The following is a 16996-nucleotide window of genomic DNA, read 5'->3' on the forward strand; positions in this document are numbered from 1 at the left end:
GGCACATCCAGACACCATCACGGTTTGGAAGAAGGAAGAACTGTGTGTGTATTTATTTTCAAGTAAACAAGAGAAAAACTTTGCAGCTGATCAGTCAACTCATATTCCTGGAAGCAAGCTGTAAATAAATGCTTGTATTTTTGTTTTAGAGGGTGGATGAGGTTCTGGACCTTTTCATTGGTCAATAAGAAGGAACATCTGTTGTGGCCATAAAAAAACTTGATGATCAAGTTTACCTCATCCCACATTAGCAACATTAGGCATTTAGGTTGAAATCCAGTTCTGACTGAACACAGTGGAAGTGCTGTTATTATATTCAGGGTGGTCTGGATTTCAAGCCAAAATCCGAAGCTATAAAAACAATAGGACAGTTTGTAGTAAAAACAAAAGCCTGTTGATGCTGGGAGTAGGATCTGTATGCTGACTTACCTAAAATAACATTGTAATGTTCCATTCTTGTTTTTCAGATAGCTTTATATTAAGTAATACTTATCAAGACATGCAGTGCTATGAAAGTGGACTGTGTGTTTAAAAGTGTGATGGAGGAGGGTCTTTGGTTGGACTGTGATATCATTGTCCCAGTAGAGCAGACATGTTAAAGATCTGGAAGAGATCTTTAAAGGTCATCTTTTAAAGACTTTAAGACATTCTTAAAAGAAGGGTCTTAAGTCACCGAAGCGCACTGTGAATGAATCAAAAATGTCACTACATTTTCTACATTGCTTATGAAGGGAAAATAAAAGCAGGATAGGTTGGATTCAGAAAAACAAAGCTCTCTCCCTTTAGAAACCTCATGTCCACCACTAAAGAGGGACCTCACCATAGTGAGGTCAATATTTTATTAGCTAGAGCAGACTGAGTCAGACTATATGAACCTAATATTTTCCTTAATGTTCAGATTTGGTTACCTCATGTACTTGGAACTAAATGTGAAATTCCTCATATAGCACTTTTATTCCTCTATTCTTCTTTCATATTCCTTTCCCAATCCCCCACACGTTCGCTATTTGACTTAACAGTTACAGCCTCACCAACTGTCCACCTACTCAAAAAGATAATGCAAAAACTGCACTTGGAACTTGGGTACATTCACTCAGAAGACAGCTGGGGCTATTTGGGCTGTCACTGCCCCCAAGCTCTTTGTAACTGCGAGGGATGCCTGCTCCAGCTCTGGTGGCACAATGAAAGACGCGAACATCCAGGAGCTTAACTCCAGCTATCCCTAGACCCTTTGACATTGTATGCTTTAAACACTGGACTTTATCCTGAAGCAGCTTAGAATTATCTGCATTTTCAGTCTGCTGACTCTGCTGTGTGGGTGGTATCCACAGTAATATTGTAAACGGACACAGTTATTTTCATAACAATCACTTTCATGCACCATTAACCACAGGGACTGGTGTAAGCTTTGCTGGCTTCAGACTGGTATAATAAAACAATGCTCTCGTAACTGGTGAAGATTTTCATCTGCACTCAGAAAGTTGTGTGGCTGCAGACTGGATTTAGCTGTATTCTGTATTTTTGCTGCTTTTCTTTCCTATCTGGGCTGTGATGTTTTAACTAACTTAAAGAACAGTGCAAAAGCCACTCAAGGTAAGTATTGACACCTGGGGAGGGAAGCTGTTCGAAAGACAGGGCTGGGTAAACTCTCATTTCTTTCTTTGGATACAAAGAGCTTATCAGCTGCTATGGGGCTCCTTGAAGTCTGTACAGTAGAATATAAGCAGAATTAAATGAAATTGGCAGATGTGGAATGGCCAAGAACCGCATGGATTCATGAGGCCAAGTGTTTTCCCTCTTAAATCTTCATGCAGCTGAAAAGAAACTAATAAATGTCACACCGGTCTCCACAATTTAATTGATTTTCTCCTCTACCAAATTTTAATATGATTGATGTTGTTATTAATATTAATAACATTGCAAATGTAAGTGAAAAATGAAATATAGACTGTGCTAATCGTTTCAAAGTAATGCAAAAATAAATAAATAAATAAATAAATCTGATATTTCCTGATGTTAAATAACCTGTTTGCTAACATATGTACACCTCCACTTACTTACTGGACTTAATCTCATACTGCTAGAAGTAAAGAGTAACTGCTATTGATTCAAACACAGATGTAGGCAGGCCCCGGCATTTCCAGCCCGTTGGAGAAAAAATGTTTCCCATCTCTGACAGATCTCCATTTTTTAATCCATTCACTCTTCAAATTACTACAGCTGTTTGTTCATAGGCAATCTCTTTTTGTGGGTTAAGCAGACAGAAAACAAATAACCCAAAGCAATTTGATATTCAGTTTTCTATTTTTAATGTAGAGTTGTGTATCTCACACAATACCTCGTGTGAAAGCTTTATGTGGTTTTATATTTGTACAGAATCATAGAATCACAAGACTGGAATGGACATACAAGATCATCTAGTCCTGCTGTCCTCCCATAACCATTGCAACCACAAGCCACTAAGCCATACCTTGTAGCTCTTCATTCAGATGCCTCTTGAACACTTCACTTCCAGGGACTGCAACTCCACCACCTCCCTGGGCAGCCATTCCAGTGCCTGAACACTCTCTGAGAGAAAAACTTTTTCCTTATGTCTAATCTAAACCTCCTCTGGTACAACTTGCAGCCATTTCCTCGGGTCCTGTTTGTTGCCTGGTAGAAGAGGCCAAACTCCTTCTCATCACAACCTCCCTTCATGAAGCTGTAGAGTGCAACGAGCCTCCTCCAGGCTAAACAATCCCAGCTCCCTGAGCCACTCCTCATGAGGCTTGTGCTCCAGACCCCTCACCAGTTTTGTTGCCCTTCTCTGGACATATTCCAGGGCCTCCATATCTTTCTTGTAGTGAGGGGCCCAAAACTGAACACCGTACTTAAGGTGCAGCCTCACCAGTGCTGAGTACAAGGGGATGATTACCTCCCTGCTCCTGCTGGCCACACTATTCCTAATGCCATTGGCCTTCTTTGCCACCTGGGCACACTGTCAGCTCATGTTCAGCCGAGCATCAGCCAACACCCCCAGGTCCCTTTCCTCTTCACAGTCATCCAGCTACTCATCCCCAAGCCTATAGCACTGCATGGGGTTATTGTGGCCAAAGTGCAGGACCTGGCACTTGGCCTTATACTGTACACTGTTTTGCAGTTAACAAAAATACGATGCATTTCCAATCCCCAGAATTTTTAAATGGATTATCTCTGTTAGGCCTCACAATATTACTGCTAAGTACTTTGTTGTGGATTTAGTGATACTGAGGGGTTATTGAGAGAGCGAGAAGGCAGCTTACTGTGTGTAATTGCAAATCCCTGTTATCCCTGATGCTTTGGTTTCCCTTGCTATTACAGTTGTGCTTTATTTTTAACTAAGGTACGGCAAAATGCATAAATACAGTTATATTATGTTGTCTTTTTCCACCATACCCTGGGAAATTATGTTTAAAAGAGTCATTATTTTTGCTCCTGTTACTAAGAGGTTTTGTACCAATCATTCAAACGCAAACAAAACAAGTTTTATGTGTGTTTAATTCAACAAGAATTATTTGCTTAAGTTATTCATTCGAAAATCAATGTTTCCATAATCATACTTTATCTATGCACAGTGGGGATGAACAAAGCAATGAAACACTGCTAATAGCCATTATAACACACAGCAATCTTTCAGTCCTTGTTTAATTTATGTGGTATCACAAAGTTAAGAAACACTCGCACGATATGTTTGCACTCACTGTGTGTAGTTTTGGGCTTACTGCTGGCAGGAAGAGGTTTACAGATATAACACATTCATAGATTTGTTCAGTTTTACATTGTTTGTCTCCATAAAACAAGTAGGTAAGTAAAAAAGGAAATGTGTGTTTACCTGCAAGGCTCTTCAAAGGAAATGGGGCTTTCTAATTTTCTGTGCTGGGAGCTGATAGGAACTTTGCTGATCGTGTGTATAGCAATAACTCCCAAGAGCTGCAGTTGGATTTGCTCAGGTCAGTGTAACACACATGCAGAACACTGTGAGAGCTTTATTGCCATTTGAAGACATGCAGCTGTGAACATCACGGTGAGATGAAACATGAACAGCTTTGTGTTTTTTAAATCTTGGAAAACGAAGGCATCCAGTACGTTCAGAGATGTAAAAACGTATGGAAGATTGTAAGCAATTGTGATCAAACTGTATGGCTGGACAAGCCAGTCTAATCCACTTTGGTCTCAGCTAATGGTTAAAATAATTTTCAGCTGAAGTCATGCATTGCTCAGTGACATCTGGCAAATTTTGCTCATGTGTTCTAGTTGTTTCTGATCCAATAGAGCGTGATGAACCCTACCCTGTTCATCATTCCCCAGAGTGAATGTATTTCTTCAGATTTTGAACACATCGCTGAGACACTGAGTTGCAGTTTGTCCAGGTACTCCATCACTATAATACTTTTCATACTTTGTTATCAGTATCAAATCTGGTCTGAGCATTTGCACCAGATAGAGATGAGGGACTCTCCTACTGTCCCAAATCCTTTCACGAAATGGGGGACAGAGGTGGCTCAGTGTCAGCAGGTGGGATACAGGTATGCCTCGCTCAGCATCCAGTTAGTGGCAAGGTGGCTAGAGCTGCTTACTGTAATTAAAACATTTGCCTTCTCCTGCATTCTCATGCACAGTGTTTGTGCACTGACATGTATCTGTGTGCTCTGTGGCATGTTTTTGTATGCTTTGTATCCAGTGTATGTGACCTCCCCATTCCTTGTTAGTGCTGCTTATAACACATACCAAAGCTGTCCACTTGTGTGTGGTGACAGTGATGTGCCCTGTATTTCACTGATATGGAGAGAAGCTCTTCGAGAAGTCTGCACGGAGAAAACAAGCACCTCTTTGGGCCAATGAAAGATGAACTGCACAGGCAGCATTTTCTTAGCAGCAACGCCATCATAGCAGCTGTGCAACAGTGAGTCATCTCTGTGGTGCAGATATTTACAGGCACAGTATGTAGGCTCCTGTTCATTGCTGATGAAAATACAAAGCTGATGGTGGTGACTCTGTTGAAAAATAGTGTTCTGTAGCTGAGAAACTGTTCTATCAAATAGCGCTTTTGTGCTCTTTGTATCAGTTTCCATGGAAATAAATAGGAGGCATTACTTTCAGAGCAGCCTACATAGAGGATCTTCAGTGGCTCTTAAGGGTCCACAGATGGCACAATCTTATTTGGTATAAATAAATAAATAAGGCTAAAGTTGCCATGGCAGAAGTGTGCCTGTATCAGTAGTGGAAAGCTGCAGTGACAGTGGCAGTGGGGAATGACAATGGATGTCTGGTGGCCGCCAGCTGCCCTGCAGCTCAGCTATTGCCACAACATACCAACTGCTTGGCACCCTGCACAGCCGTATTAATCAGGACCCCAGCAGCAGGTGCCTCTAACATAAGGGTCTCTAGCAGCATTGCTTTTCAGGTTGGCAGAAAGTCCAGGGTTTGAGTGAGTCACAGCCTTGTTTGTGACATACAGGTTGTTTGTACATTGATGCAGCTGCTAACGTTTCTTAAAATAAATCTGTCACTTAATGGGCATCTATCTATGGTATCTACTGCTATAAAGTATCACCAAATGTAAAATCCAGCAGCCCTGAGTACTGCAATTTATATATATATATATAAATGAATACCAGAGTCAACACAATTTATTACAAACACAAGAAATAAAGAGTTTGAAGGAGATGAGAGAAAGCACCAGATTTTTTTATACTACTCTCTAGGAGCTTAGAGATTTTCTTGGAAGCAAATGACCTGGTAACTATCTCCTCTTTCCTGTGATAAGGGTAGTGAGGTAATGACAGTTACCAGCCTCCATAATCTAGTGTGGAATTTCGAGACACTGTAAAAACTGTTGCCATAATTGCAAGTGTCCCTTTCTGTTGGCTGACTGCTGAGGGTGAGGTTAGACATAGGTGTCTGCCTTCCAGGCACTTGAGCAATGGCATATACTAGTCTGCATATCCTCTGGTAAAAACACAGACATGCAATAACAGGATGGAATGAACACAGTTATGGCCATTTTTTTTCCCTAAGTTCCTAAGTTCACTGAAGAAAATCTGTTCTCCTATATTTTTGAAACACCGAGGGCACAGTAATTAATACGTTGTAAGTTTGTGTTTTACAAAAACACCATCTGCCAAAAGTGCACCGGATGTTTTCTTTAAGGAATGGAGGCTTCCTGCCTAATTGGTTTTGCCTCAACCTTCCGGCTGCCTTTTAGGTAAAATATTAGCTGAAGAAAACAAAAAACATTAACTTTTTTTTTTATTATTTGTCCAGTGTGCTAGCAGTCTTCATTGGCCTTCCGAATGATGATCAGACAGTGTATCTACACATGAGATTTATGTGCTGTAGGCTGTTTTTATGCTTGAAACTGCTGCTGCAGGATGACATCACCTGGGGGTGTACTAGAGAAGTGCCAGCTGGCACCACAGAGTTATGCCCAGGGGGATGCACTGCTACAGCCAGCGGCAGCAGAACACAGCCCTCACAGCCCACCTGGAACTATACACATTAGAGGTAATGTTTTGTTTTTGTTTCCCTTAGGAAAAAAAAAAAAAAAATCTTGACCAAAAAATCACTGCCTGGTGTCCACTTAACTCCAAAACCACCTGAGGACCTCCCACAGCATATTCTGGCTTACTGCAGCACCACAAAGCCTCTCCCTAGAACCATAGAATACCCCAAGTTGGAAGAAGACCCACAAGGATCATTGAGTCCAACTCCCAGCTCCACACAGCACCACCAGAAACAAAAATCCTATGTCTGAGAATTTCTTGAACCCCAGCAACTTTGGGTGATGCCCACTGCCCTAGGCAGCCTGTTCCAGGACCTGACCACCCTTTGCTGAAGGATTGTTTCCCAGCCCTCTGCCTGACCCTGCCCTGACACCATTTCATGTCATTTCCTCACAACCAGTTGCTGTCACCAGAGCAGAACTCAGCACTGTCCCTTCACTCCTAAGTTGTGGGACCGCAGGCTGCCATGAGGCCTCCCCTCAGCCTCCTCTGCTCTGAGCTCATCAAACCAAGAGACTTCAACTGCTCCTCACATGTCTTCCCCTGTAGACCCCTCACTTCCTAACTAACTTGCATTTAGGCCTCCACCAGACTGTAGAAAGGTGGGAGTCAGCTTCCTTTTCCAGGTAACAGCAGTAGGATGAGACTTAATGATCTTAGGAGGTTCAGGTTGGATACCAGGAACAATTCCTTCTCCAGCATGTGGGGCATTGGCACGGGCTGCCCAGATAGGTGATGTGGTCACCATCTCTGTAGGCATTCAAGAACTTTGTGGTTGTGGCACTGGGGGACATGCTTAGTGGGCATGGTGGGGATAGGTCGATGCTTGGACTAGGTGATCTTGGAGATCTTTTCCAACATTAATGATCCTGTGATCCTACGATTCTGTGATTACACTGCTCAGCCGCAGAGCACAAGTATGGGCTCAGAGCGTTGATGTGGTGGGCCCTTATGCCTTCTGCTCTCAGCTGCTCCCTATAGGGTACCCCTGTGAAATGTCCCCACGAGCCACCAGAGGGAGCTCCGCTGCTCCTCACCAGGACCCACAGCACTCAGTGGCGAGGATGTGAACCTGCATACGCATAAACATACCTAAAACAGTATGCATATGCTACTAGGACACCTGCCACAGTTTCTCCATCTGTTAAAGTAAAGGAATCAGTAGCACTCTTCTATATTCCTCTTTCTCTCCATTGCTCTATCAGCTTCCTACTCCTTCAGTTCTTACTTTGGCTGGGAAAGCCCTGCTCTTTGCACTGCTGAGGGCTCAGCCCATGTAACCATCTCAGTCGTGTCAGAATTAAGCAAGTCATTCCTGAAGAAAACTGTCACTAAACTGGCATTTGGGTCAAGCTGGCAAGATAGGATCAAAATGACTTTTCCCTACACATACCCTGTCCTCACAGCGTTTGAAAAGTAGGACATGTTTGTATTCAAGAGTATATTGAAATGCAGCAGCTTGGAGGAGTGCAAGTAGTCAGTAACTGTATTGGTACAGGTTGGCTCTTCAGCATTACTAGAGAGGGAAGAAATAAAACCAGGCTCTCTCTTCCATACAGAAGTTTCAATTTCATTTCAGCAGTATGACAGCAGGGTGTCCTGCCACGTGGTACCTCTGAGGGCCCTCCTTATGGCCCTGCGTGATGGGAAAACCCCTTTGTGCAGGAAGACTGCCTTCTCCAGGCACTCTGAAACACCAACATTGACAAAGAATCGGGAATGAGTCACCAGATTGCAGAGCATGGTGACTAAGTGACCCAGAACTGATCCCTCCCAGCACCCCAGTACTTCCTTAGGGTGGAAATCTCTGATCGTGCTGCTTGTTCATTCCTGTGTACCCAGCTGTGTCCCTCCAAAGCTTCGACCTTTGTCCCTCCCAAACAGGATGGCAGTCACCAGCTACACCTTTGAAAAGCAGTGAAAATAATAAGTCATGAAACTAGTAATTTAATTCTGCTCAAGCAAAGATAGTTGGTCACTCTTAACTGTGCAGACAGGATGAAGTGACGCTGTTTGCTTTCCATAAGTTCACTTATATATAGTACGAAATCATACAAAAGCTTTTGAATTTGATCTCCAATACTATCAATTTGAAATTCTACCCTGCAGGTTCCATATTAAAGCCTTTAGGATATTTATTCTCATTTATGCAGAGAAAACATAGTTTCAGTACAGCAGTGAAAAGGATGTTGGAGATATTTTTAAATCCATATGGATGGATGTGTGGTAGAAAAGCAGCAGAATTCATTACAAGAGAAGAGTTTCATTCAGTGAGGGAAGAAAGGCTATTACACGGCATGAATGAGGACTATGGATGGGGACTACAGGCGCTGAAGAAATAGGCAGCACAGGAAGATGATACAAATGGTACAGAGCAGTACTGCTGGAGTAAACAGACATCTACATCTACATCTGAGTGAACAGACGTTCCTGGAACGTCTTCCCATGAGCACACAGGCCAAGTCAGGGCCCTCAGACTTCCTGATCTCTGTGAAAATAATTCCTACACTATAATTTAAAATGCATATATTTATTTATTTGTAGACGAATCCCCCAGTATCTGCCTGGCCTGGCTTGTTAGAATGTTTCTAGTCCTCCAGAGTATCAAATGGAGCATGTTACATTTACTGAGACTGTGCTACATGCTTGCCTGATCAAGCCATACCTTTTTGATGGGACAGATCTCAAGAGGATTACCGCATCTTGTACAAAATCTTTTTTCTTTAGAAACCTATATTCTTTGTCAGAGGAAATGCAGCCTGAACGTAACAGGTAAATGTGGTGCTCTCTCAAGTTGATTTTTTCAGGCAAATAAATTATACATACAAACATCTGTGGCTAAGTGAGGGAAACCGAGAATGGTGAAATGTGGGAAACAGAAAGAAATACAAGGAACAAAAAACTACCAGCTGTAGTGAAGACCAAAGAAAAGAGTCAGGGAAAGTCATGGGAAGGCTGAAGGTCTGGTGTTAGAGACTGGGTGCCTCAATCTTCACCCTGTCCTCCTCTACTAAGATCCTCTCTCTTGGGAAAGAATGGGCCTCTTTCAGGTTCCCAGGATCAACTGAGACTCTAAGGATGGCTCAGATGTAAAGTCAAGAAATGATGAGGATGCTGTGCAGGTAAAGGCAACAGAAGGGCAGCAGCCAACAGGCAGAAACTTTTGACTTGACATCAGTCTTCCACTGGTGGCTGTGGGAAGAGAACACAGAGGATAAGCTGGAAATGACAGTGGTGTGTGTGGATTAGATATTGTATAGAAGTGTCAAAAATAGGAGAAAACAAAAGTAATCTTCCAAGTGCACACTACTGAAACTGTCATGTAACGCAACTCTCCACCACACAAACCACAAACACAGCCCATTTTATCTCACCAGCCCTATCGCTGACTACATGTCCAACATTTCAAAGCAGAGTATTACATTCATTGCATTGTAACACACTACACACACAGTGGGGTAAGAGACGTGCATATCACACAGCAACCAGGCAGCCTAGCAAAGAAAAACCCTGAGTTGAGCCTCAGACGCTGCTTCTACTCCTGGCTTAGTGAACCGAGAGAGCTTCAGCAAAACATTTACCTTCTTACAACAGCTTTTCCATCTGTAAAGCATGAAGGCAGCTGTCACCCACATAGATACTTCATCTGTAAACTCGTACGATAGTGCAGTAGTCTAAATATCTGACTCATCTCTTTCTGTTAAAATAACTAGAAAATCAAAACTGCAATATAAACCAAAAAAAGCCACACTTTTTCCCTCAAGTCATCATAAAAAATAAGAAAAGTTGTATGTGAAGTCTTGCACTGTTCTAGACCGATTAGTCAAGTGATCCTATACTGAACAGTGGAGTCCTTGTCTCTTGAAGCCAGGAGCCAAAATACCACAAACACGTGCTGCTTTTCCAGGTAGCACGGAATGTGGTGTGAGATGGCTGCCAAGGAACGTGGCATCCCAAGTCAACGGCTTCTCTGACCACTTCTAAAACTAGTCTAAAAAACCATGGAAAACTGGGAGCAATACGTCTCTATAGCAGAGCATCCTGTGATATTGAAATGGTGTTGGCCATTAAGAACACCACTCTTAGATGCAGTGACTAGTTATGAATAAGACGTACAGATCAGGCAGTCAGTCACAAGACCTGTCAGCTGATGTTGCCTTGCACAGAACTGGTAGCAAATTGCATTCCACTTCAGTCAGATGTCCAGCACTGCAGTAACATAAGATACCTCTGGAGGTAATTTTTTCTCACTGTACCTTTCAATCCCATGCAATTCAATGGCAACAACTATGTAGATTCTTTCTTACCTCCTGGTTGACCTTGTTTGTCTGGGTGTTACTTCTCATGAGTTATTTTTTCCTTATCACTTCTAGCACAGGGGAAAAAAAAGCATCAGCACTTTCCCTACTGCTTACATTGAAAGAATGCTTAGAGTTTGGACGCAGCCCATCCATTTACTACTGCATCGACTCCTGAAACGATCAGTTGGTATTCATAATGTGCTAACATGCCATTTCTGGGTAATTCGATGCTAGAAATGCAACTTGCATAAGCTTCATGCTATAGGGATGTGAATCGGCTGGAGCAGGCTATTTTAGACAAGAGCGCACCTTTTTCTTTCTCATGTCAGCTGGCAACAAAGAACACAAGACTGAAGGAAGAAGAAAGCTTGTCTCTATATTAATATATATTAATGTGATTTTATCATCTCATGAGAAAGCAGACATAGAAGAATGCTGACTTCAGGAATGCTACCTCTGCTAGGATGAGTTCACTCTGCACATTAATATCTGAGGTGTTTATTTTTCCCTTTTGCTTCAAATTCAGCTGAATTCCTGACCTTCCTCTCCTAGCTCTATAACATTCAAAACGAAGTTAACAGCTTCTATGCAGCTGATAACTTCAGTTAAGAACCCTTAATGAGGTAATGTATTTCTTCTTAATTGATAGATGCGCCTTTTGTTAATATATTCCATCAAATCAACAAGCTTATTAAAAATAGAGCATGATTCCTACTCAACATGACTCCTATTTTTCCCCACAGGAAACGTTAAGATTTTACAGCATTCATCTCTTATTTGCTGAACTCCTCTATAGGCTACATAAGGATTTAGCAGGCTCTTTGAAGGGGTACTAGTGTACCAGTGTCAGTCCATTGACCAGGATTCAGTCCAAAGCCCTGAAGAACAAGACTTAAACATGAAGTGTCAGATCATAACAGGACCATCAATAACAGCGCAGTAGTCAGCTCAGGAAGTTTTGCACTGTGTAATGAGTAAAGGGTGAGGTAAAAGATGAATAAAAAAGGATAACATTGTTATCTTACCCTCGTTATCTTTATGACCCAACAAAGTATGAAACATTTTCTAGGGTTCAAAAGTCTCTTCCAACAGCTCTAAAGAACCTTCTGAGGAGATGAGAACTAATGTCACTTGTTTTTAAACAAGTTACATAATCCCCAGAGGTATGACAGCAAACCAAGGCAGGAACAGTGTGGTGGCAAGTCACATGTAGGATCAGAGTAACCATTTAGACTAAATAATCTGATGTCAGCTCCGAAGGGCAGGGAGGAAAAGAGGCTGATAGCAACAGAGGTAATAAGCAGGGAAAAAATGGTTGCTGTATTTTAATTAACGCCCACCCATGTCTTCTCGAGCTGGATCTTGTCAAGCTAGTTATCAAGATTCAGTAAGATCACGAGTTCAGCTGACAAAATGAAGCACTAGTAAAAGCTATGGGGAGTTCTTAAAGGCATCTGCCTTCACACTCAGTGGCATGAAGCAAATAGAAGTATTTGGGGGCATTCATTTGTGTACAAACTTCTGGTTCGGAGCACAGTACTTATATAGCTTCATAGTATTACAATGATTCTTCTTTCAAATATCTCATTAATGCCTATAAGGAAAGCAAAGATGTTCTCCGATACTTTTCAAGCAGTGGAGTTTGGAACCGGCTGTTAATTACCATCACCAGTTGATACAAGGTGAGCGCACACACCAGAACCAGCAATACTTAACACAAATACAGCTGAACGCTGATTCTCTACTGAGTGTGCTAAGAAAGGAAACACTTAGGACCCTACTGGTTGTTTTCCACTTACATAACCTTCCTCATAAGCTAATGCCCAGAGATCACAGTATCACAGTCTCATGTGGGTTGGAAGGGACCTTAGAGATCATCGAGTCCAACCCCTGGGATTCGAGCCCTGTGTAGCAGAGCGGCACTTCTACCACTTGTGCCACCAGGGCAGGTTCTGTGAGCTATTGGATCTCTTTGTTACTTGGATAACTAAAGGCTGACAAGAATGAAAGAAATACCAGTTACACATCAGTTACACACACAAAAAAGCAGCAACTTCAGTTCAAACGCTTGAAGACACACACACAAGAAAAACAGAGACGTGACCTTAGGGGAGGCCAAATTGTTTTATTTAATTTTTTTAGTGACCAATTAAATTGATGGCAGGAAGCTCTGCTCTTTTCTTTTTTGTTCTCTTAAAAGAAATCAGCAGTGCTCAACGTGATGGCTTGGAATTCAACTCAAATTCCAGTTAATTTTGTTACAAACAGATAAACAGGAATTCCAGATACTGTTTTTTCTTTTTTTTTCCAGAGCAGAAAATTCACATTTGTAAGAAAATTCCATGTTTGTACTTGATTGGGACACAGAACATAGAACTATTGTCAGCAGTGCATGAATAAACCATTCACATTTGATCTGGAACCTTAACGTCAGCAAGCTGTACTCTCCGTTCAGAATATTCATTTACCTTGTGCAAATCAAGTCAAGTCTTCATGTGTCAAGCACACACGTAAAACTGTCCATGTTGTGTATATATATATACAAGACATCTACCACTCAGGCAGTGCAAAATACATCCTTTCATAACAAAACTAAAATGTACCTCTCAAAGTATCAACAAGAATATACACATAATACATGATGTACACTATTTACACAACCATAAAAAATATAATACAAGGAATTCTGTATGCGAGTATAAGACTTGACAGTCTTTCGTTTGTGGGTTGTTTTTTTTTTTAAATTTTTTTTTTTTAGTTTTTTTTTTGTTTGTTTGTTTGCAACAAGGCATGTGTAAGTTTCCTCGGATGGAGTTTTGCTTCATATTCAGAAGAGCTCGGAAACTACACCTGAACTTTGAGGAGAGTTTTCAGATGGACAGCCATCAACTCCCTGTTTTGGTCAGACAGCTCAGCTGTGCCCCCCACCCAGTGGCTGGGGGGCTTTGGAAGGACACTAGGGGATGGCGGGTCACTGAATTTTGCCCCGGCATAGTTTTCTTTTTGGTTCGCATCTGTGAGGGTGACGGGTTTCTTGGACTTGGCATTTCTGAAGTTCTCTGTGTTTTTAAGTGGCTTTTTCTCCTGCTTCTGAACGTTTTCCGGCGGGACCGAATCTTGCCAAAAGTTCTCAATCTTTTTCGCCGAGGCGATCTTTGTCATTGGCGTGTTACATTTACCCTTCTGCCTGTTCATCTTTGGCTGTTCACACAGATGTAAACCGTGAACGGGCTGGCCGTGGGGAGTGGCAGCCTTCTCAGTCTTTCCCATCTTGTTCTTCAAGAACTGAAGAGACAAAGAATTCGCGTCAGCACACGATCCCTCTCTGGATTCCAGAGGCGCCCGTGGCAACGAGCCTGGAAGGGCCAGGCTTCCCCACGTCTTTACAACGGGTCCGTCACTAAGCGCGCCCTCTGACCCCTCACAGTCTCGTGTGGGTTGGAAGGGACCCTAGAGATCATCGAGTCCAACCCCCGGGGTTCGAGCCCTGTGTAGCAGAGTGGCACTTGGACCCCTTGCTCCACAGGGGGCTTCACCTCCCGCCCCGCCCGCCATGTGGCGCTGCGCGCCCCGCACGTCCCGCCTCCGCGCGCAGGGGCAGCTGGCGCGCTGCCAGCAGGCTAAATCCGGCTGTTGCTGGGCGCAACGGCGGCCTCCTATTGGTGGAGGAAAGCAGCCAATCGCCGGCCGCGATTCCACTCGCCCCCCCTCCCCTTCTCCCCGCACACAACGAACGTAACGGAAACTCAGTTCCCCCGCCCCTCACACAGCGCAGGGGAGGGGGGTGTGCCGCCCCCTGCCCCGCACCCCAACCGAGCAGGGAACGAAGCGCTTTGATTAAAGTCCCAAAGTCTCCGAGCCCCTTCTTACCTCCTTCCTGAGGGCGGGTCTGGAGGGGGTGGGTGCCAGAGACTCCTCGGCAGGGGTCGGCACGAAGCCGGGAGCGGCGGACACATCCGAGGCGACGGGAGCGCCCAGCGCCGTCCTCCTGGCCAGCCCGGCGCGGTGCTGCTGGAACTGCTGGTAGCGGCTGGGCAGGAGCCCCGCGGGGCACGGCCGGATCTTGCCCTTCCTCCTCCTCACCCTCTTGAGCGCGGGCCGCGCGCCGCCCCCCGGCCCCGTTGTGCAGCAGCCGGGCTGGTTCTCACAGTTGTCGTCCCCCCGCCTGAGGTGCTGCAGGAGCGTCGAGGGCAGCCGACGGGGGTCTTCGGTGCCCGCCGAGATCCGGGTCAGGAAGGGCGGCGGCGCCGTGCTGGTAACCATGGTGGGACGTGGGTACCCAGAGCTGTGAACGGGAGAGGGGTCGAGCCCGGGTAGGGGACGAGCGGCTCGGGTCGCTGTGGGCTGTCGGCCCGGGCTTTGTGGGCTGAGATGGTGTCGCGGTGGGATCGGCCGCTAGGAGAACATGGCGGGGAGTGAGCCGAGCGGCCGGCGGCGCCCTGTGTTGTTACACGGGATGGACACGCCCCCTTCCGCCCTCCAGCCAATCGCCGCGCGAGAAAGGGGAGAGCGGCGCGCCTCTCCGCCGGGCTCCGCCAATCGCAGCCGACCGGCCGCGGCTCCGGTCCCGCCCCGACCAATCGGAAGCGACACAAACACTCGCGGCTCCGCCCGCTTCCGCAGGCCGCCCAATGGGAGCGGACACAAACAGCGGGCACTGCCCAGGCTCCGAGTCACGGGCTGGAAACGCCAAGCGAAATGACGGGGCGAGCGCTGCCCCTGCCGAGCGACAACAGCCAATCGGGAGCGGCGCTGACGGCGTCGGTCCCGCCCCCTCGAGCCGCTCAGCCAATCGGAAGCGACGTAAACAGGCGGCCAAGCGCCCCCCGACGGGGGTGGAGGCGCGTACCCGGCCGGGCCCGTCATGGCGGCGCGGCCTAGTGCCGCTGCGGGACCGCCGGGCGACGACGGAGCGAGCCGGGACCAGCGCAGCTTGGAGGCGCTGAGCCTGGCCGCCGCCGGAGGAGCGGTGTCAGGGCGATCCCTGCCCGACGGGCGGCAGCTGCCGGAGGGGCGGAGGGCGACGCTGGCGAGCGCCCTGGAGCTGGAGGGCACGGTGCTGCGCGAGGGGCGGCTCACGCAGTTCGTGGCCAACAACCTGGAGCGGAGGATCCGGCTGAGCGGCGTCCCGCGGGCAGAGCAGCACTCGGCGGCGGCGGGAGGAGCCGGCTCCATCCCCGCCATCGACCCTGGGGCGCTGCAGGACGTGGTGGCGCTGGCCGGGCAGGTGGCGGCGCAGGTGGACGAGCTGCTGCGCAACGTGCACTGCGGGCTGCAGGCGCTCACGGCGCTCAGCGTCGGCTGCATCCAGACATACCGCGACGGCGTGGAGAGCCTGGGGGAGGCGGCCGACCTCAGCATCCGCGCCATGTACGCGCTGGTGGCGCGTTGCGAGGAGCTGGACCGCGCCATGCAGCCCGTGCCCGCGCTGGCCAAGCGCATCCGAGACATGAAGGGCACGTTGGAGCGCCTCGAGGGGCTGTGCAAGTAGCGCTGCGCTCCGCATGGCCGCAGAGCTGAAGGCCGAGCCGACCCTAATCTGTCTTCGGAGGGAGAGCGCTCAGCTGAAGCGCTGCACGTCGCTTTAACTCCATTAAAGAATTTGGACTCCTGACGCCTTACGCTTTCTATTTATTGAGGGCTTGGAAAACTGACCGAGTTCCATTAAAAGCCACCGCTGGTGTTTCTGCCTGACCGACTTTGAAGTCGTTGTGAATAGTTTCTTTCATACGTGCTGCTTTGCAGCTGACTCGGTGCCAGATGGGTGGAACAGTCTCTTAGCGCTTGTTTTCTGTTGCAGCACGCGGCCGTAAGGTGATGGAAATGAGAGAATTCAAGTATGTAGCCAAACACACTTTGTTTTATCAAACCCGCGGAGCAGAACTGAGATTCAGCTAAGAAAAACCAAATGCAAAGTTCTAAATAAAGGCTTTCAGGTAAAAAATGCTTTGCGTTTGTTAGTGTCTGCAGTTTTCACGGCGTGGAAGTTGAAACAGTATCACTGTGAAATGCCTCTTTCATGAAATGGAATCTCTGTAGGGGCTGGGGGAGACCGCTGGAGATCACTGCATCCAACCCCTTGTTAAAGCAGGTTGCACAAGAGGTGTCCAGGTGGGTCTTGAATATCTCCAGAGCAGGGGACCCAACCCCCTCACTTGGCAGCCTGTTCCTGTG

At 46.1% G+C, this 16996-nt stretch overlaps 2 protein-coding genes across 2 annotated transcripts; one reads left to right on the plus strand and one right to left on the minus strand.

Annotated features, from left to right (window-relative positions):
• Positions 1-12927: 12927 nt before the first annotated feature.
• PNRC1 (proline rich nuclear receptor coactivator 1) lies at positions 12928-15241 on the minus strand. Its single transcript, XM_015858935.3, has 2 exons — positions 14693-15241; positions 12928-14107 (listed from the first exon to the last, which is right to left on the minus strand). The coding sequence occupies exons 1-2, from the start codon at positions 15083-15085 to the stop codon at positions 13667-13669; spliced, it is 834 nt and encodes a 277-aa protein (XP_015714421.2). The 5' UTR covers positions 15086-15241; the 3' UTR covers positions 12928-13666.
• Positions 15242-15686: 445 nt separating this feature from the next.
• On the plus strand, positions 15687-16313 carry BORCS6 (BLOC-1 related complex subunit 6). Its single transcript, XM_085542610.1, has one exon. The coding sequence runs from the start codon at positions 15687-15689 to the stop codon at positions 16311-16313; it is 627 nt and encodes a 208-aa protein (XP_085398736.1).
• The last annotated feature ends 683 nt before the right edge of the window (positions 16314-16996 follow it).

This window comes from Coturnix japonica, chromosome 3 (genome assembly GCF_054131305.1).
Source record: "Coturnix japonica strain WE chromosome 3, WE-NBRP24, whole genome shotgun sequence".
Lineage (NCBI taxonomy): Eukaryota > Metazoa > Chordata > Aves > Galliformes > Phasianidae > Coturnix > Coturnix japonica.